The following is a 21,377-nucleotide window of genomic DNA, read 5'->3' on the forward strand; positions in this document are numbered from 1 at the left end:
TGCTGCACTGGGGACCAGACAAGAGCTGGGATTTAGATTTTCGTTTTCTATTATGTACTGCATTTCTTTTTTCACCTTTTTCTTTCTCTGCCTCTTCTGTCCCTCTATTTCTTTTTCACTCTCTTTGTCTTTTGTAGAATACTCTCCTCATTAAGAATGGACTGTAAATATGTAGTATTTTCTCTTGAATCACTTAAAAATATTTACTTATTTCCTAAGGGCATCAATCACCATTGAAGGAAACAGTTCATTGCACCAAACAGCCACTGTGAGAAAGTTGCTTTGACAGCAAATATTATAAAATGATGCTTTGATTGAAGGATGACACTTTACATTAACATCTTGACTCCACTCACTCTTTCTAAAGGAATGGCTCCAGTGAAAGTGAATGATTGCTGAAGACAAACCAACTGGAAAAGACACTTGCTTTTTTCTTTTTTGTCTTTTAAGGTTTTCACAATGGCTTCAAAGGAAATGTGAATTAATCATTTGTTTTGACCAAAGAACAGCAAAACTTATTTTGAAGACTTAAGCAGGCACCACAAACGTAAACAGAAATCTGGGACTCCCAAATGCTAGAGCTGAAAGGAGTCAGTCTGAAAACATCAATTCTACTCAGCGTTTATTTTCATTTGAAGATAGTGGAAATCATATATAAATCACGGACAATACGAGTTCTTGCCTGGCAATTGTCCACATGAATCTGTTAACCTTTAAGTATAGATACAGTATTTTTTAATAGAAAGACAGGGCAATATGGCAGTTAATTAACAACTGATGCTGTAAACTACAGTAGATACAAAGTTTTGTCATATAAATTAATTGCCATTACAAAAAGGCAACTGCTTTAGCTAAGAAGATACAAAAACGGGTAACTTCCATAAATATAACAAGAAGCTAAGTGAAGAAATACATAACAGACTGTTTTTCCTATATAATATTTGAATATGCAAACTAAGACACCTGTGGCACTTTACATGAAAGTAGGAACACGACACACACACACACACACACACACACACACACACACGCACACCACCACCCACCCACAACACGCCCGTCCAAGCCCCTTCCCCTCCCCCTCCCCCATGTGGATTTCCGAACATGGCAAATTCTAGGGTTACAAGGACAGGATGTCGCACAAGGAAGCAGCAAGACAGCGAGCTCCGAACTGCTAGACAAAGAAGGAGCCTTATTGACAGTTGCAAAGCATTAGGCGTCAGACAGAAACTTGTCAAAAACAGCTGTTGTTGGGTACTGATTGATAATGTTTTCATTCTGACGGCTGAGACACTGCAGACAGTCATGGGTCTGAGAAGAAGCCCATCACTGGCACACACATGAACACACACACAGACAACGCGAAGTCATTAAACAGATGGCTTAGGAGCACTCAGCCACAGTATCTCAAAAAGACAACATTCTACATTTAATGAACTTGCAGAGAAAGCGATGCCTAATCATCATTTATTTTTCATAGAAGATGAGCACAACAGGACAAAATAAAAGGAGGAATTGTATAACTGGTCATCGGAATAAAAATTTGTGCTGCTCACAGATTACACGGTGTAAAAATATTCAAAGACGATGTAGACAAAATTGAATATGAATCTTTTTTGATCCATTCACTTAAAAAAAAGCTTAAAGAAGTGTTCGATGTTTCAAAGGTAATGATTTCAATTAAAATCCACCTACGAGATTAAACCGCAAAAGCTAGAGTGAAATGACATATCTTCTGGAGAATGACAAGGTATTACATTTCCCTGTAATGCAGTGTGAGTCTGGTATTTGAGAATCAGTCTACGCTACCTAAAAATTACAAACATGTTTTTATTGCTCAGGTGAAGGGCGCAGTTTTCTATCAGTTGGCCAGTTAGTATTTTAAGTGGTCAAAAATCTACAAAATGTGCCAAAGAGTATTTCAACCATAAACCTCAATATCCATAGATTATTCCTGACTTAGAAAAGGTCAAAGGTGCCAAACTTTTGTAAAACTGTACATTTATCTCTATGTAATTTTAGCATTTAAAGTAAATGAAAAAAAATTCATTCCAAAGACTGAATCCGGGCCCTAAAATTATTTATTTGCTGTAGCCCCAGAATGTTTTTAAGGGCACATTAAAACCCCTGAAAATAGGGGTTTATAATAGAAATACTGATAGACCTTTCATTACTGTATGGAGACTGTAACAGACTCCATTAAACTAATGTTAGCACTTAATGAATGAATATACAGATGATTCTGCCTTAGTTATCTTTGTCAAATCCATGCCAGCTTAAACCCTCGCCAGTATAAACTAAACTTCATTTGGCAGTTTTTAAAAATTTTATCCATTATTTAAAAAATTGTCTTGTCTATTTTAATCAGACACTGAAGATTTTTAGAAAAAGATACCTGTATTATGTTGCAGTTTGTCTCTACGCAGGATAATCTTCCCATTAAAAAAACACTTGAGAACCTGATGAAATAGTAATCAGTGATGCAAGCATTGTGCCTAATTTTCCTCTAACTCTTTTCAAAAACTAAAAAAAAATCTTTGCTCTTAAAAGAGGGGATGGAGGGAGATTTTAGATGTAATGAAGGAGACATTTGCATCTTTTCTTTAAGTTCTTCAAAGGTAATTTTACTTGGCAGGATATTCCTTTCTGATAAGGTAATTAACTGAAGTTTCTGGTGTTCATTTTTCTCTCATAATCTATAAGGACAATATACAAAAAAAAACAAAAAAAAAAACAAAAAAAACCCAAAACAAACAACTAAAAAAATTAAATAGAACAAACTGAAACCAAAAAGAGATCTTGAAAATGATACACATATTCTGGAACACCCCGGTCACACAACACGCCACCCCAAACCCAGGGCAAACAAGTCAGGGTTCTGAGTCTCCCTGAGTCCTTCGTCAGGGATGTGGTTTCTGTGAGCCATGAATTCCATCCATTTTAGCACAGAGTACAGAAGAGACACTTAGAACAACAGAAGGAAGAGCCATGCGGTGAAGATAATTAGTGGTAAACAGAGAATAAATTCTCTCTCAGTAGTGTGGACTTGGCGTTAATGCTGATGATCATTCACCTGATTTACAGAATATTCACTTTTACAGAGAGATGAGAGTCTGAGATATCGAGAGGAAAACAGATACTGAAGCCATTATCATCTTGATACCAAAATAAAATTAAAATGAGAAAATAATGTGATAGGTTCAAGGCCTTTTGGGAACCCATTTTTCTTTGCCAGATTTCACATTCTTACAGCTTCATGGTCCTTCTCTTCTAACAAATTTATCAGCTGAGAGAAGCTGTCTTTCAGTGCATCCACGTCATCCAGTGAGCAGGGCTGCAGAATCCAGCGTTTTCCACGTGCAAGTGGTTCAAGTTCAAAATATTTTTTGACCTTAAGGGGGACAGAGAGGATAAATCTGTTATTAATTTATCAGAACTTTTCTTATGTCAAAATTTTGGGAGTGATGAAGTAGGGGGATTTCAAGGAACACTTACAGGAACTGTGACACGCCGAGGACTTCCTATCCACAGCTGTGCTTATAATGTGGGTTATAAGCTGTGACATATGGGCATCCAGAATGAGACACCCCAAGATGTGCCTCAGTGGTATGCAGATTACTTTGAGCTAAAGGCAATTTTAGCTTCAGGCTCAAGAGAAACTTCTGCCTTTCCCTCCTCCTCTCCCTCCTCCCCACCTTCAGCTGGAAGAATTTGAATTAGAGGTCTTGCCCACAAGAGATTATCAGAGATAACTTCTTTGGACCTATTTATATATAGGGCAGGGAAAACCTCTAGTTACTAAACCCTTGCTTTTCTTATCCTGCAATGACCTTTGGAAGCCCCAAGGCACCTTACCTCATCCCTAGCTCAGGATGTCTTATACACCTCAATCCCCCTTTCTTTCTTTCTTTTTTTTTCTTTTTTTTTTTTTTTTTTAAGATTTTATTGGGGAAGGGGAACAGGACTTTATTGGGGAACAGTGTGTACTTCCAGGACTTTTATTTTCCAAGTCAAGTTGTTGTCCTTTCAGTCTTAGTTGTGGAGGGTGCAGCTCAGCTCCAGGTCCAGTTGCCGTTATTAGTTGCAGGGGGCACAGCCCACCATCCCTTGCGGGAGTCGAACCCGCAACCTTGTGGTTGAGAGGATGCATTCCAACCAACTGAGCCATCCGGGAGCTCAGCGGCAGCTCAGCTCAAGGTGCCGTGTTCAATCTTAGTTGCAGTGGGCAGAGCCCACCATCCCTTGCGGGACATGAGGAATTGAAGTGGCAACATTGTGGCTGAGAGCCCACTGGCCCATGTGGGAATCGAACCAGCAGCCTTCGGAGTTAGGAGCACGGAGCTCTAACCGCCTGAGCCACTGGGCCGGCCCCCTCAATCCTCCCTTTCTATCTCTAACCTCTCATGTATGTGGAGTCTCTGACTCTCTCATGTATGTGGGGTTCCCGTGCGCACGATATTAAATTTGTCAATTTGCCTCCTGCCGATTTTGTTCTTCAACCAGCTAAAAGAACCAGAGGAGGGAAAGGGGAATTGTTCTCCTTCCCTGCATGGCCCAGGCGTGTTCCCTTTAGGGGTGAATGACTCACTTGCAAATCACCATTCCATCCTTACACTTAACGTCCATACACTCAATGGCACGGGAGGTCTGATGAAGTCTAAGAAAGAATGATATGTACTATGGCATGGGGCAAAATACACTGCAGACATTGAAAAAGATTCAATTCAATCAAAAGAACTCTCGCAGAGGAGCTCCCAGTACCTGACTTTGCTAACTTATTAAACTGGTGACAACCTATAGTATGTACTCCATCAATTACGCAAGAGGCAATTATTTTGACCACCAAACATACACACAACAAAAAATATAATTCAAATAACCTGTCCTCGCTCTCCTTTAAATTTCTAATATGTATTTCTGAGACCTGGGAAAGCAGTTTTTAGGAAAGAGGATAAAAACTAAGTATACGTATATGCATATATAAACTTGTATAAATATACATATATACATAAAGTTTCCCAGCTTTTCTTCCTCCTAATCATGAATTTTTAGGCAGGGAAAAATCAAGAGCTTATAAATGGTATGTGGGGTGGAACACTTGCTATCTTAAATAACTCTTTGATTAATAACCAGTCACAAGTCTCTCTCAGTGTACCTAGGCTAGGCTACTGACTAACAGAATCTAGGATGACCAACTCCTGGCTTTGAATAAATATAAAATTGTTTTGACTTCCAGAAGTATTGATAATCATCTCTCAAAGGGTATGATAAAGTACAAAGTTCACGAAGACACACACACACACACAAACACACACACACCAGCACTAGAACACTGTGTTTATAGCCCAGCAAGGTTTACATAACATAAAATACAGTCAGTACCAACATCAGAAGAGGTGTTGTTCAGACATTCTTTGTCAACAAATTTCATTAAATCGCAGGTACTTGGAAAATGCTACAGGCTTACCTTAGTCAATTCTTGACCCAGAAAAAAAAAATTTGTCCCAATCTTATGCCATTCCTAAGTGTGGTTTCATTTTGCCCTTATTATCACAAGCAGCAGACTAGTGTCAACAGCAGAGATACAACATTCGGAGTGGCACTAACATGTGTGCACATTTTTAATGTGAGCAAGAAAATATAAATGCTAAGATTTTATGATAATTTAGGAGCCATAAACAATACTAATATTTTACAGTTCAAGTGTGTCCCCCAAATCCTGATAAATGTCTGCAAATTCGTAATAAATACTACTAAAAATAAAAGAAGCCTTGAGAATAGAAGAATTCTCATTAATTTTTATTCTGAAGAGTAACAAAAAGCTCATTTACAGATCAGAAAATACATAACTTCAAAACAATTTTTCCTGTAGGTATTTTACAAATCATATTGTTAAGAGGATTCTCCCTTATGGAAAATGTAAACTTCATTCTTTTAGTTTGTTTTCTTTAGGGCACTGAAAACAACTTACTTCCAAGAGAATCTGAAATTACCTGTGTAACAACCAGCACCAGGGACCAATCCTGCCCCACGATGGGAGGACCTGTCAGTCAGCAGATTGAGCAAGACATTGATCAGCAGGGAGAGAGAAGAGTTGGCAGGAACGACAGGTGGGGGAGATGTTTAAGTCTACAGCTAGAAGGAGGAGTTGGTTGTTCTAAGGAGTTTAAAATCAGAGATGTTAGTCTCCTTGCTTCTCCCACAAAGTGAGGCTTCAAATTGCACTGAAAAGCAGAAATGGGGACTCCCGTGCTTACGATGCTATCCGGTATTTGATCAATAAAGCCTCCCATCAACAGGGGACAGCAACTAACATCCAAAAGCTGGTACTTGAGGGAAGTTGTACTCTTGCCACATTTTGTAACCTCAAATCTAAAAAGGACAGCATTTTAAGGATTGCCAATAACTGGGAGGAAGACTGGTGGCAAGAAATTCACTAATATTAAAGAAAAAGACAAACACAGTAAGTGTATTACTATAATACTTCATCCGAATGGTTCATTTAAAAATTCAAAGAACTGATCCTGCTAATATTAACAGCTAATTTGAAAACAATGTTATGTTTAAATAATCACTAAATATAATTTGTGATATTTTTTCAAGACGGACCAGACATACACAAAAAGTATGGCTTTTAGCTACCCATTAGGTTGGTTTCCAGGCAGGTGAAAATATAATCAACCATGTAGGCACACTTAGAAGATAATAAAGATAGGTTGTTATGTTTCAGAAGTTGTTCCTGCTAAATATTAAACATGAGAAGGAAAAGAAAGCTTCCATTACAGGGTGGTTACCAGATAAGGGAGCCTGCCTACTGGTGTTAAGCTGACAAATATGGCTGGGTAACCTGAGATTTTCAGATCTGTAACCTAAGTGGGTATCTCACCCTGCCATATTCACCCTACTAGTATCCAAAGGATTCCACACCACTCTACATTTCTAATATCAATTTTAAAACAAGTTTGGCATTCTGGTGATATTCAAGTACAGTGAGTGACTGTTTGTCCCTGGAACATAGCTTTTCATTACCCAGAGTTTCATGTTTCTAAGAACAAAGAGTACAATACAAGAGAGGGGGAGATGAAAAACTCTGACTTGAACTTTTTCCTTTAGGATAACATTTTAATTTAGTTTTTTTTAATTAACCTGAACTTCAAATTTTATCCCCCTGTATTATTACAATAAAAATTACTCACAGTCACATTTGTCTTGTCCACCATTGCATTTTTTGTCCTATACATTGAGGTATAATTTAAAGAAAGGTGTTTAAGTTTCACCAACATAAATCACATGCTTACATCTGATATTATTCTTAAGGTTAAAAAAAAAAAAAAACTGCCTATGATGCAAGGATCTATTTTTCATGATGGACATAATTGTTTAAAGTTAATTTTCTTATCAAGATAAAAAGTTTTAAAAATGACTCAAGAGAAAATGAACCTAAGTATTTTCAATAGTTTATCAGCTGCTTAAGTGTTGTGATTCACTGGAAACTGCTGGAATAAGGAAATAATGATTGTTTCACATTGGCTTCTGGAGACGGCACTTGGGGGAATGACATCAGAATTTCACTGCCTGGCAACCTGTGGTCATTTAGCTATTTTTGGGATAGCCACAGAGAGTGGGCATTTGTTAGTGGCTCTGTGTCCACCCTAGAGATAGGAAAACAAAGCCACTATAAGTAGCCAACCTATTTTAGCGATGTCACCAGAGCCCTTCTTCACTCCTGCGACGGCAGGATGCTGTGCCTCAGTGCATTCCATTATTCACACATCGCATTTCCTGTAAAGTCCTACATTAACAAGAGACAAATCAGCACCATCTCATTGCGGCTAATGTTTGTAGCAGCTGTTCAACCTGTGAGACATTACATAGCACAGGAGACCCATTCATTGGGTAGGTGTCCTTTATGTTTCCTTGAGTAGACAAATAATAAAAATCCTTTCCTACTTACAGGACCTCTAAGGGGGTTGTAGTGATACTCGCTGATTTCCCTATCTTGCCCTCGCTTCACTTTTAAAAATTTTATTTTCAATTCTTTCAGACCCGTGGCGACTAAATTTCTAGAAGTCATGGAAATAGTTTCCAAGCTGCAATGATAGGTCTTTCCTTTCTAAAACTCTGCAAACCTCACTTTATTTACAACGATAAGCTGCTTGTTTTTCCTATTTTTGTTATTAAACCATGTAAGTAGTGTGTGCCCAGAGTTGGCCTCATTTTCCTTTAAACACTCTGGGGAACAGGAGGATAGAACCGTCCAAAAGGGATTACTTTTTATGTGACACAGAGTTAAGTTTTAAGCTCAGATATTTATAAACAGTGCTTTGACCCACATGAATGTGTGGTAAGATATTAAAAAAGAGTTAGGGTGTGTGATGACTCTTTACTGCATGGGACAGTGCTGTGAATCCTAGCATATGTCACTCCTAGTTCTAGATTACTCTAAAACTAAAAACGCCCCTCTTCCTCCCATGTCCAGAATATCACCTGGGGTGGTCTTGCCCCATGCTGATGCCGCTATCTCTTGCACTCCTCTGGGGCTAGTGGCTTATTTTCCCACACATTCACCACCGGAGATAAAAAAAGCTGGATATTTGCTGTCTGTTCTTCGCCAGATCCCCAGCTGCACACAACACATATATTCCCTCTAACAGATTATAATGAACCCCTCTTAAACTTGGGGGGTGGTTGTGGGTGATCAGGATCAGTATAAGGAGCTTTGGACCCTTGCACCCTGAAAGTTGGCTTCCTATAACTTCTTTCATTCAACCAGCACTGCTTGAAAGAGACTGGTGAGGCAGCATGAGTGTGCGTTCACCAGCCACCTGTGTCGGCGTTCCGTTGGCCAATGTATGGGGTGCCACTGATTAGAGCAGAAGACTGTAACAGAAAAACGAAACAGAAACAACAGCCTGACAAAGGGAGTGTTCTCACCATCTCTATTATAAGATTACAAGTTCCCCCACCCCACCGCGGCTTTTTAGTGACCGCAGCAGACGCTTTAATAATGTACAGTTTACTAAAGGTAAATGCTGTACTCACAGCATTCTGACTGTACTTCAAGTGGACATAAGAAAGGAAATGATTCAAATAAAGATGGATATGGTTATTGAGAATAACTCTTAAGTCACCTAAGTCAATTTGATAAAACATATCTTGGTAGAAGTCTGTTAAAAGAAACTTTAGAAATACAGGCACGTTTTTTCTTCATCTCTGAAAAAAGGAATCAGGTCTCATGGAGTCTAGGTTGACAACTTCAGCTCCTTTAAACCGACAGTGAGGGGTCAGCCGCTAAGGCATATGGTAGGGACTGCAGGGTGAGGCTGGAGAATGACGAAAGAGAAGGATGACAAAGGAGCACATGACTCGGCTAACTCTCTTGCACCCAGTGGAGTCAATATGGTTTTCTTGTCATTTTAAATATACTGTGTCCTGAATGTCCATGGCATAGTGTGTAGTTTTCAAAGAACTATATGACTAATGTTTTCTAGACAGGTTCATACTGGTTTTGAAATCTTTAGTAGAAGTATGGTCTGGATAATAAATTTACCCTGGGGCTCCAATTAAGAGGATGCTAAGAGAGCCTGAATAGACTCTGAAATTTTGTAGGATGCTGTTTCATGTTAAAAAGGGGACGGGACTTTGCTCATCTACAAAGTCCCTTAGCTCTTTACTTTTAATCACTAGAGCAGATCTACCTATATTGCACGAGGTCTGACAATTAAGTTTGAGAACTTGTTGCAACGACGTTGCTAACCTTTATTGATATTAGAGGGATTATTCATTATGAATTTGTACCAACTGGACAAACAGTTAACGAAGTGTACTATTTGGAAGTGCTGAAAAGGCTATGTGAAAAAGTTAGATGAAAACAACGTGAACTTTTCGCCAACAATTCATGTCTCTTGCATCACGACAATGCACCAGCTCACACAGCACTGTCTGTGAGGGAGTTTTTAGCCAGTAAACAAGTAACTGTATTGGAACACCCTCCCTGCTCACTTGATCTGGCCCCCAATGACTTCTTTCTTTACCCAAAGATAAAGGAAATGTTGAAAGGAAGACATTTTGATGACATTCAGGACATCAAGTGTAATACGACAACAGCTCTGATGGCCATTCCAGAAAAAGAATTCCAAAATTGCTTTGAAGGGTGGACTAGGCGCTGGCGTTGGTGCATAGCTTCCCGACGGGAGTACTTCGAAGGTGACGGTAGTGATATGAAGCAATGAGGTGTACAGCACTTTTTCTCGGATGAGTTTGCAAACTTAACTGTCTGATCTTGTATTAACATGTCACACTGGGGGAAACAACTTGTATTGAAAGGCTGATTGCGTGCTTTCTCTGTCCAACTCCAGGTACAAAGTTGTCAAATCATACAAGTCATGAAATTGGCTATGGTTTGGAGTATTTACACCGTGGAAATTTGCAAGTGCAACAAACCAGGACTTTTTTTTTCCCCAGAGTTGGTTGTTTAACACCTACCAGCATACCACTGAGTATATACACCTTGTAGGTATGTTTGCAAAGGGGCCTCCAGCTTTGCTGTCTTAATTGCAAAGGTTCATGGAACAGGCTTAACTTGGTAACCTTCACCAAAGTCAGAGAGAACTTTGCCCACACCATGGCTCCAGGACGGGGTCTGGAGATAAAGTGGCAGGGCATCATTAAGATTCTTGAGTGCATTCTTGGCAGCTTGTTCAAAGAAAGGTTAGTCTAGAGAGAGAGTAGCACCAGCTGTTCCCCTTTTCATTGTACTGCTTTCAGGATTTTGAAATCCTTAGAAAGGTACTAAATATGTCATTAAAGGCAGAAATAAATAATACAAGTAAAAACAATTTGCCACAGTCCCAACAATATTACAACAGAAAATAGATATTAGCTCTTTTTACTGAGTATGACTAGAGACCAGAAAATGACAACTCAGTGTTAACCAATATCACAATAGTACTTTGGGAATGCATATTTATAAAGGATGGTTGATTTCAAGAACACTAGGGATAATAGAAAAGTGTAGTCCAGATAAGACGGTTTCTTTCTTAAGCAAAATGGAGTGTGCCAGATCTAGGAATAATTAAAAACCAGACTAATGACTGCAGGTTACGACCTGTGATTGAGCCTCGCCTTATTAGAAGTCTTACTGTCTAGGCAGTAACCTCTGATGTGTATAGAATATTCTATATTGTGACAATAATTATATAGAAACCCAGCCTCCCACTGCACAGGAGAACTTAGCGTGTCCCAGAAGAGCCAAATAAAATGATCCCATCTGCCTGGGTGGTAGGACCTCGGGTCTGAAAAGCTGTTCTATTTTTGCTTAATCTGCTAACCTAGAAGTACAGAATAAATTACATCTATTTTCTCTTTTTGATACGCTGGGGGGTGGTGGTGTTGTTTTGGTCTATTCAAAAAGTTTGCTTATAAGACAATCACTGGGAGAGGCACAGATTAGGTTGTGGATGCTTCCTGTATTCAGAGACCAAGGAAAGCCACCCACCATTCCTGTTTCTGCACCCTCCTCTTCTCTGGTTGTGCTACCTGGCCCTCTACCTCCTGGAGTGGTTCCTCCATGCTCCAACTTCTGCTGCCATCCCAAGGCCCCTCCATCCATAGGTGGAAAGGATCAACCCATAAATATTCTTGTATAAGTCTTAGCTGATGTCCTCCCATCTCCTCAAGAGGAAGACTTAATGTGATAGAAGAAACTTTTAAAAGTAGAAGTGACCTTAGTCACAGTAGCCATCGTTGTTTGCCTCCCCAGCACACAGATACCATGAATTCCCTGTACATAAAGTTTTATTGGAACACAGTCATGCTTATTCACTCATCTATGGCTGCTTTCATGTTCCAATGGCAAAGTTGAGTAATTGCCACAGAGACAGTATGTCCCACAAAGCCTAGAATATTTACTATTTGGTCCTCTACAGAAAAACGAAAAACAAAAAATCGCCACGCCCTGTCCTCAAGCATTCTGCAGCTTCCTGCGCTGTCCAGCACGGGCCCAGGGGGCCCGGGCAGGTGCCTGGGCGGCTGGCTTTCCTGGCTTCAACATGACCTCACTTGCTAGCCCTCCTTTTCCCCATGGTGGCTCCCATTTTAGGGGGACAAAGAAGTTGGCTTTTCCAACCTGGCCAGGCTCCACTTAGGATTTCAGATGCTTTGGATTGTAGTCTAGTAGGCAGAAGGGTCATCTCTCAGCAAAGCCGCATTTTTTCCCCTGTGTTCAGCCTGGGTTCTTTCATGTAGAGACTTCCTAAAGGCTGCAAGAACTAGCTAGGGCACAGGGTGACCTGTCAGTGTGAGGCTTTTGGTTTCCTGAAGAATGGTTTTTAGTGCACAGCAATATTAGTTATCATTAACTTTGTGTTTTGAAAAAAACTATACCATTTATTAAATTGACCATGTCTGAAACCTAGTTTCTTTCTGAAGAAATTATGTTCAACTTAAAAATCTTAACATTCTATTTATACATCTGGTAAATTAAAAAAAAAAAAAATGTTTTGTTGGGGAATATTGGGGAACAGTGTGTTTCTCCAGGGTGCATCAACTCCACATCGTTGTCCTTCAATCTAGTTGTGGAGGTCACAGCTCACTGGCCCGTGTGGGTATCGAACCGGCAGCCCTGTTGTTCAGAGTTCGCATGCTAACGAACTGAGCCATCCGGCTGCCCACATCTGGTAAATTTTGACAATCCATTCAGGAGACTGAATACTGTTCAGGTCCATTTATAAACTTGGTTTAATTAACCACTATTAAACATCTCAAAACTCCATTTATAAATTCAATATATTCAAATTTTCTTTTTAAGCATCGAGGCTGTCTAATAATCAAAACATCCTCAAGTAGTTAAGAATTGTATTTTTTTTACAATAAGAATTCTTAAAAATTTCTTCCATTAAATTTCTAAATTCAGTGACTCTCAAGTTCTGGTACATTCTATTTACAAGCTTAATTACATTTTCATACATTTCTATAGAAGAGGCCAATTCTGAAATCATTTACACGTTTTAAATTCAATCGTGCCTGGCTTCTTTCACTTAGCATAATGTTTTCAAGGTTCACCATGTTGTGGCATAGTATCAGAACTTCATTACTTTTTATAGCTGAATAACATTACATTATATGCATATATCACATTTTATTTATTCAGATGCATCAGTTGATGAACATTTAGGCTGTTTTTACTTTTTGGCTATTATAATTTCAGTTATATGAGCCATTAGTTTCACCTTAAAATAGGCATTATAAATAACTATTATATAAATTAACGGGTTAGTATATCAAGACTCAGTGGGGATGAAGCATCTCTACAAATCTGTGGTGAACTCCATTTTCAACCAGATTCACTAGGATAACACAGATTTGGATACATACTTCCGAATTTTTTTCACATATGTGAGACCTCAGTTCCTTGATGGCATAAAGAAAAGAATATTTTGTGTTCTCTAATAAAGAGGATAGTTATTATTTATTTACCTAACAAACTTAAAGAGCTGAAACTATAATGAAAAGGACACCAAAATTCGTACTATATAATCAACTCATATTAAAATGTTAGTAAAGGAAGGAAACTGCATATTGGAGAGAAGTTAGCACTCTTCACAATTAAACAGGCCAAGGTTTCATGCAGGAGGTGGGATGTCATGAACAGTTTCAAAACTATAGGTCTAACTGGTTTAAACTCCATTATACATATTCCTACAGGCAGCTGCAATGAATTGTTTTGCAAACAGAAAAATAAACAACTTATCATGGAAAATAGAACCACTCCAGAAATCAAGACCCATAGGACACTTATGTCTTGAGCTATTCCTTTAATCTGTGTCCAAACAAAGCATCTAATTCTTATCTCAGGGAATGGAAAGCACTGACATATGCAAAAAGAGAAGCATCAGTACACTTGTCTTTGCATGCAGGTGCAGGCATCAGACTTTTCAATAACATCTAGAACATAGTCATTAATTACAGAGGCAGCCAGCTTTCAACAACATACCGTTTTCTTTTTTTCTCTTCTCTCCTTCCGTTCTGCAATCATTTCTATTCGATTCTTTCAAAAGAGCACTCACATTTTGGTACTGACCACTTTTAGGGGATTATACTTGATACTGTATCTTCCATGTTTGGGATAATACTCAGTTATAATTTATCTTTATTTCAAGGAAGCAAATATTATAAAAGGAAGAAACCTATCTATGAAAAACTTTTTCCTGGCAATAGAAAATGGTTGTTTAAAAAGTTCTACCTATATGTATGAAACCTAGTCAAGTATGTACTAGACAGGAAGGAGAATTAATGAGTGAAAGCTCCAAGCACATCAGAGACAACCAATTAGCTTGTCTGAAACCCAGGCTTGTAAAGCTATCAGTAACTTATAAAATGGTCTGCTACACACGAGTAAAATGTTGTCTAAATGGCTTGCTTAACTAGATGCATTCACCATGAAATTGATTCTTTTAAGGCTATTTTTTTTTAAATTTAATACTCATTAACTGTGCACACTGAAATGTCTGGGTGGGTAGATATGAGGGTATTGTAAAGTGTAAGTTGAATATATGAATTCCATAATTCCATATTTTATGAATTTAAGAGGTACTAGAAAAAAAAGACATCTCATCAACTATCAACATTTGTGTCTGCCTCAGTAATTGAAATGGATCAACAAAATTGTTCTTCCTGTGCCTTGTTAAACACTTAGGTTGGGATTGGTAGATGTGATCTAGGAACCTTCTGAGCTGAGAATTTATGCTTTTGTATTATGGACCTGCACTGTTTTTCACGACAGCCTGTGATTCTGCAAAATGTCATGACAGAAAGAAGACCTCGAGTCTGGAATTTTTCAAATCCTACATTTGCTTTACAGTGAACATCAAATTTCATCCCCCAAAGACTTACTTTGCTAAAATCGTTGAGGTAACTTGATGTTAGCTGACACATGAACAATAATCACTATACTATTTCACATTTTGAATTTTCTTAAAAAAAAACACACCCACAAACTATTGTATATTTTAAAATTGTTTTTTCGGTCATGCCTCATACTTAGCTTTTTCCATTATATAAGGCTCCATACCACAAATACCCTTCAATCAACTGCTATCTGATCAGACATCCAGGAGAATGTGCTTTGACTTTTATTGGGTGTAACCGTTAGGTCTGCTGATTCAATACTGGTATACTTGATAGATTTTGCTAAACCACTATCATTTGGCCAACTCAAAGGATTGATTCTTTGACACAACAAAATATTAGGGAAAGAAAAATCTGTTTAGACAATGGTTAAAGCTTATTAAAGACACAAAAATCTTTTGAAAGCACTTTATATATTCTAGCTTTTTTGACTTTTGTACTGCACTATATATCCCCTATCTTAATCTTACAGCTGTGAGGTATGAGAAAGTGACAAATTAAAATATTAATATATGGAACCCAAATGAACATGTTTAATATTGGCCTTGTGGTACTATGGCAGCACGCTGTCCTAACAGTGGCAACATTTAGATGTTGGAGTAGAATCAAATTCTTGGGCCTTAAACAGGAGACAGACAAATATGGCAAGCCATGGGTTGCTCCGCCGCCAATGGAGGGTGCCAATGGCCCTGTCCAGATGCAGAGATATTCAAAGGATATTCCTGTCAGCAGTTTGTCCTCTGGCTCCAGCAAAGGGGCCACCATGGTAACACTGGGAGGAAAAGGAAAAACAGGAAGGTGTGGAGAGATTGGGGGGGTGGGGAGAAAAAGCTGACAGCCACCTCAATAACACATCTGAGTAAGGGGAACAGGTAACAAATGGCCTTGTAATAAGCTGCCATGTTGTTAGTCATGGGGAGAGAATTTCTTTTCTTACTGGCAATACAGCCAAGAGCCTAATATCCTGGCAACTGAGAAATATGAGCTTGGAAAGAGGCTTACAGGGAGTCTGAGGAAAGAAAAGCTGAGTGGTAATCTGTCCTGAGGAATTTTAGCCAAAAAACCCACACAGGACTAGTTGAACGCAGTATAAAGTGTGTGAAAGACAAGTCTGGAGAACATTACAATCAGACATAAAAAGAACACCAGAAATGAAGGGTCAAAAAGCCACTAACTAGATTCAGCACAGCATTGTTAGTATGGCCTTGGGTCCTAGCTGTCAACCCAGGACTAGTCCAAACCACCGGTTCTCAATGGGGAAGGGAGACGACCACCCCCTCAGGGGACACTTGGCAATACTGGAAGATATTTTTGGTTGTCACAACTGGGGGGGAGGGGGAGAGTGCTATGAGAATCTCATGGGTAATAGTCAGGGATGCTGCTAAACATCCTGCAATGTACAGGACAGCTTTCCCCCAGCCCCCAACAAAGAACTATCTAGGCTGAGAAACTTGGCTCTGAACTGATCTTTCAGGCAAAGTCACAGAACAGAGACCCTGTTAATGATCCAATCTATGGTTTTTCCACACAAACCATCAGGCTTCCTCCCTGGAACTGGATTGGAAAAGTAGATCAGAAGGTATGTCAGAGAGCACTTGGGAGAATGGTAGACACCCTCTCTGTTCTCTCTTGTTCAAAGTAGAAATCAATAGATCTTGGTGGAGACAAGGCAGCACATTAAATTGGGCTGAAACAAGTGCACAAAGGAAACAGCCACATTTTCCTCATTCTGCGTATCCTGGCTCTGGGGCCACAACCGCGTGCATAACAAGTCCCAGGCCTCGTGCAGCCTACACAGTAGTGGAGGAGAAGACAGATATTAAGAAAGTACGTAAGTAACTAAGTGCCATGAAGGAAAAGAAGGCACCATAGCAGTAATAACATTTGGCACACAACTGATCCAAAAGAGGGGCTGAAAGTCTGGTTAAATATCAAGCAGTCACAGATAAGGACACATCTTTAGCTGGTTTCAAAACAAAATGCCATGCAGTTACAATACAATCTCTCTTGATTAACCTCCACTTAATCATCTAGGATTAACTGACTCTTCATTGTCCTGCTAGAAGACAAGGATGGATGCTATCTACCCAGTGAATGTCGACATCCGGTGGATGTAACACCCGAATGATGAGGGCCACGCGCTCCCTGCTCTCGGCCCGTGGAACGCTCTCTGTCACGTCTGCTCATTTCTGCCTCTGACTTGTTTCCAAGTTCTCATTAAGGCAATCATATTTGTTATTATCATGAAGTAATTTAATTAAATGTGACACCAATGGATGAAATATGAACTTGAAAAGAGAATTTTTATTTCTAAGAATAACTAAATGTACCGTAACGTGTTCGGAGAACTCAATAGAGATAAGTCACTAAAACAACCCCCAAAACGTGCTGCTGTTGAATTAGATTTAGGTAAGATGACTATAAAAGACTGAAAGGGAAGGTGCAGATTGCTTCCTATATGTCTTTAACTTAGGGTTCCATCTTAAAGAAACAGGATCTGAAAATCATAGGTAATGGCTGTGTTTTATGCAAGAAATACAGAATTCTGATTAATGGCCCCGTACTCAGAGGAAAGTCCTTGGCTCAATATCAAAAGATTAGTACCATTTGTATGTTTTAAGTTAAAATGAATTATTTAGGGTATACATTTATTTTACTTTTTTAATGACAAGGCACGTTAACCAACTCTTGATTAATTGTTCAACTACCCGTTCAGATCAGCACAGAAGGCGGGGGCGGGGGCGGGGGCGGGGGCGGTTAATTGTGCATTTCAAATCATACTTTTTGTCCTGTCTGAATCAAAAGCCTTCTCGAAGGGGAAGTTATTAATACTCACTTCAGTCTGAAGTTTAGAGTGTTACATAAAATCATGTCCACTGTCAGAATCAATATTAGTGTCTGTCACCTCAAATCCTTTTGTGAAAGTAGAGGATAAATAAATTAAATTAAAAAACTCAAATCCATACTTACACACACCCACACTTTTGCAGTTTCCTGCAGAGTCATAGTTATGAAAGTAAATTATGGTTACAACTGGATACCTCATTAAATACAGTATCCTTAAAAAAATAAACATTATTTTGAATGCATTTGTAAAATATTTTCTAAATCAAACTTATTCCCATTTCTAGACTCAGAAATGGAAACACAATTATAAAGCACACCCACCAGGAGAATTTCCCTGAGCTTCTCTTAGCCAATACTCTGGATTACTATCTCCCACACTTACTGTTCTCTAGGTAACAGGCAAACTTAGGACTTTGTACAATAGTCCCATTTTACCTCGAAATTATTATTTGTTTCTTTCCATCCTTATCACATTGATTATTTTAATTAGTAAGATGACAATTCTATCATAGTACTTGAAAATAAAAATCATATAATGCCAATGCCTGACAGATGATGGTTTGTACTATTTTTAACTAGAAGGTAAGTGTCAATAATAGAATAATATAAAATGATGCATGTAAATGGCATTTACCTCTGCGTATATTTATTTTCAGTGAATGATTTACCTGGTACCTTGTCTTCACCACATTTAACATAAGGGGATCTAGACTTCAGAGTCCTTGAAACAGGGTTTGTAAATTTGAGGTGCCTATTCATGACATCTAATCTTTTACACAAAACGAAGAGAAGATGTGGCTCTAGAGAAATAAGGATATGAGAAATAAATTCTTGCCTATTTGACCCCAGCTTCTCATCCAGATGAACAACACATGTAACCTGCATACTTCTTAGCAAGTTAAATGCAGCACACAGTTTTCGTAAAACATGTGGCCAAGTTGAAATCTCTTGCAGCTAATGAAATATTAAAATTCTGACTTCTTATATGAAGTCACAGACTCCAAGCAACCTGGTCACAGGTTGAACTGCTTTTTGGTGCTGTTAGAAGGGGCAACCTGATTTGATAAACTAACTGTAAAGATATCTGCTATGACCTAAGGGTCGCAAGGCTTGGATCAGTAACTAAAAACGTTGTGTTCGGGAATGGGGTTTGCCTGGTTCTGACATGACCACTGACCCTATAAATCACCAAGACACAGGATACTTCCTACACAACCTGGGGAAAGAGAAGGAAATGGAACAGATAAACATGTACACCATAATGGGCGGAAGTCCTTGACACAAATCTAGATGGAAGTGAACTGAACTAGCTCTGCTCTCTCTCTCCTAAATTAGGCTATTAAGCCAAGGAATTATTTAAAGCAGCAAAAGACACAATTTATTAACTACAATTGAAAAGAGTTCCCTAAATGAGCAAATTACTCTATCCTTACAGGCCAGGCTTTGGAATGGCTTGCATAATTATCTTAATGGTATTTACATTTTTAAGAAATATTGTAAATTAGACTGTTATAGTTTAGGTTTAAGAAATTCGTTCTTGATGTATCATAGATGTTTAAAACTATTCCTATATCTGCACAAAGCATAAGAAAGCTCTCTGGAAAATTATGAATCCCTTGCACACCCAATATTCCCCTCCCCCCCAATCTTTCCCATCTGCCAGCTTTGTTTCATTTTAAGAATTTCACACTGAATATAAAGTGCTATTTTGACCATGTGGCTCCAGAAATGTGAATTTATAGTCTAGTCAGATCTAATGAAAGTGATTGACAGAGAGGGGATTAACTATCTGGATGCGATAAAGCCACTGCCTCTACCTTCAGGTTACTTTAAGTTTCCAGGAAAGGATGGCACTGTTTCATCCAGGTGAGAAAGAAGTACGGTCTGTTGGCAAAGGATCGACTTTACCACTCTCTTTACTACTAAATGACCACTCTACCTTGGAACTTTGCCCTCATGTTCCCATACCTTCCACATTCCATCTATTTCCCCACATGTACAATGGGAATACTTGCTTTTTTAGACATCCTTTGCAACAATGTTCATTTACTGACACATAACACATACCTATAATTACTGGTCTTCAGGTTTAAGAGTAAAATTTTGGGAAAGTATGTGTGTGTATTTGGTTTTCTTGGGTAAGGGCTAGCAATCCCTAACAACTTTTAAACATGGTACTCTCTGCACATAGTATTTCAGAGATTGTTTGAAAGTCGTGGGCATCTAGAAACGTTTCAAATGCTACTGCTATTTAAGTTTTCCCACAAAGTATTCTTTTTTTTTTTTTAACAGTTATCCATTGTGATTCAGACTTATCCTCAAGTATCATAATAGGTATGAAAGTGATGTATATTCTGTGATATATATATATATATATATATACACACACACATACACACATATATTTATATATAAATATAAGTGACATATATGATAAATAAGTGATACTTATACATAGGTATATATATATATCACATATAAGAATATTAAGTGACATATATGAATACGAGTATGTATAGTGCCAGGTGAGTACCAGACTAAATCAGGGGGATCGCTTCCTAAATTATATAAGTATCTAACCACTAAACTGTACACCTGAAACTAACATAAAATAATATTGAATGTCAACTGTGACTGAAAAAAAATGTCATGGATTATTCATCAATCATTCAGTGACTCCTATAGAAAGTCTTTTAGAACTGTACTAGAACAGCTATTGTCTTCCATAGGGAAGATACATCCTCCCTCTTTTCCAATAATTAAAAATATGTCACAGATCATGATTCCCCCACCTCTTTATTTTTCAGGAACTCAGAGCACTTAATATGAAATCAAATTGGAGCAGTGACTTCACCCAGAGGGTGGGTTGGTGTTATCATTGTCTCCTTTTCTTTGTCCTGATTTTCTATTTCAATTTTTTATTATTGTTATTTTCATGTGAGTCACTTTAAGTTCTTTGTAAACAGAAGTAGTGGACTATACGGACAACCGAAAATAAAGGGACATCTCCATCTTGAATTGAATAATAACATTCAATTTCTTTGCTTGGCATTATTACTTAGCAGAACACACCAAGCTTCATTGAAAGTCACCAGTACTGAGTCATTCTTACTTGTTTAGGGGCTTCTTAAAAGTACTTGTCAACACTATTACCATGGTATATGGTCTCCAATTTATCAGAATTGTCTCAGTATAGGGCACATAAAAAACGTCAACTAAAGTTAATTCATTTTAAGAATGGATTTTATATACACAGTAAGAAGCAATTCTTCAGTAGATTAAATCCCTTATTGAGAAACCCAAGGGATTGTTCAACTGTTTTACTGTATAAAACAAATAATGCTTAAAACATAATTTTTAATATTGTTTTCCTTTCTTTTTTAGGCGGTAGTAGTATTTACAAAGAATTTCCCCCCCTGTGGTATTTTGGGGCAATGGCGTTTTAACAGCACTATCCAGTTTTTATTTCTAGATTAGATTATTAGATGTCATCTGGAATTTTTAATGCCCCTTGATCAAACCCAACAACACACTCCAAAATAATCTTTCAGGGTAGGGGTGGGTGGGGAACCTGAAAACAGCAAAGTTAAGATATCTTTAGCCTTAGGACTTTGGCCAAACTC

At 38.3% G+C, this 21,377-nt stretch overlaps 1 protein-coding gene across 4 annotated transcripts in view; it reads right to left on the reverse strand.

The window, feature by feature from the left end:
• Positions 1–605: 605 nt before the first annotated feature.
• The window catches only part of ARL15 (ARF like GTPase 15), a 381,154-nt gene continuing 360,382 nt past the window's right edge, over positions 606–21,377 (reverse strand). For 3 of the 4 annotated variants that reach the window (XM_019756151.3, XM_019756149.3, XM_019756150.3), the window contains one exon: positions 606–3,391. In XM_019756151.3, coding sequence (XP_019611710.1) covers positions 3,239–3,391 — 153 coding nt within the window. In that variant the 3' untranslated portion in view covers positions 606–3,238. The remainder of the gene's footprint in view (positions 3,392–21,377) is intronic. The other variant, XM_074328946.2, reaches the window with a different exon arrangement.

Source organism: Rhinolophus sinicus, chromosome 3 (genome assembly GCF_057876585.1).
Source record: "Rhinolophus sinicus isolate RSI-liver-muscle chromosome 3, RSI-T2T, whole genome shotgun sequence".
In the NCBI taxonomy this organism is placed as follows: Eukaryota; Metazoa; Chordata; class Mammalia; order Chiroptera; family Rhinolophidae; genus Rhinolophus; species Rhinolophus sinicus.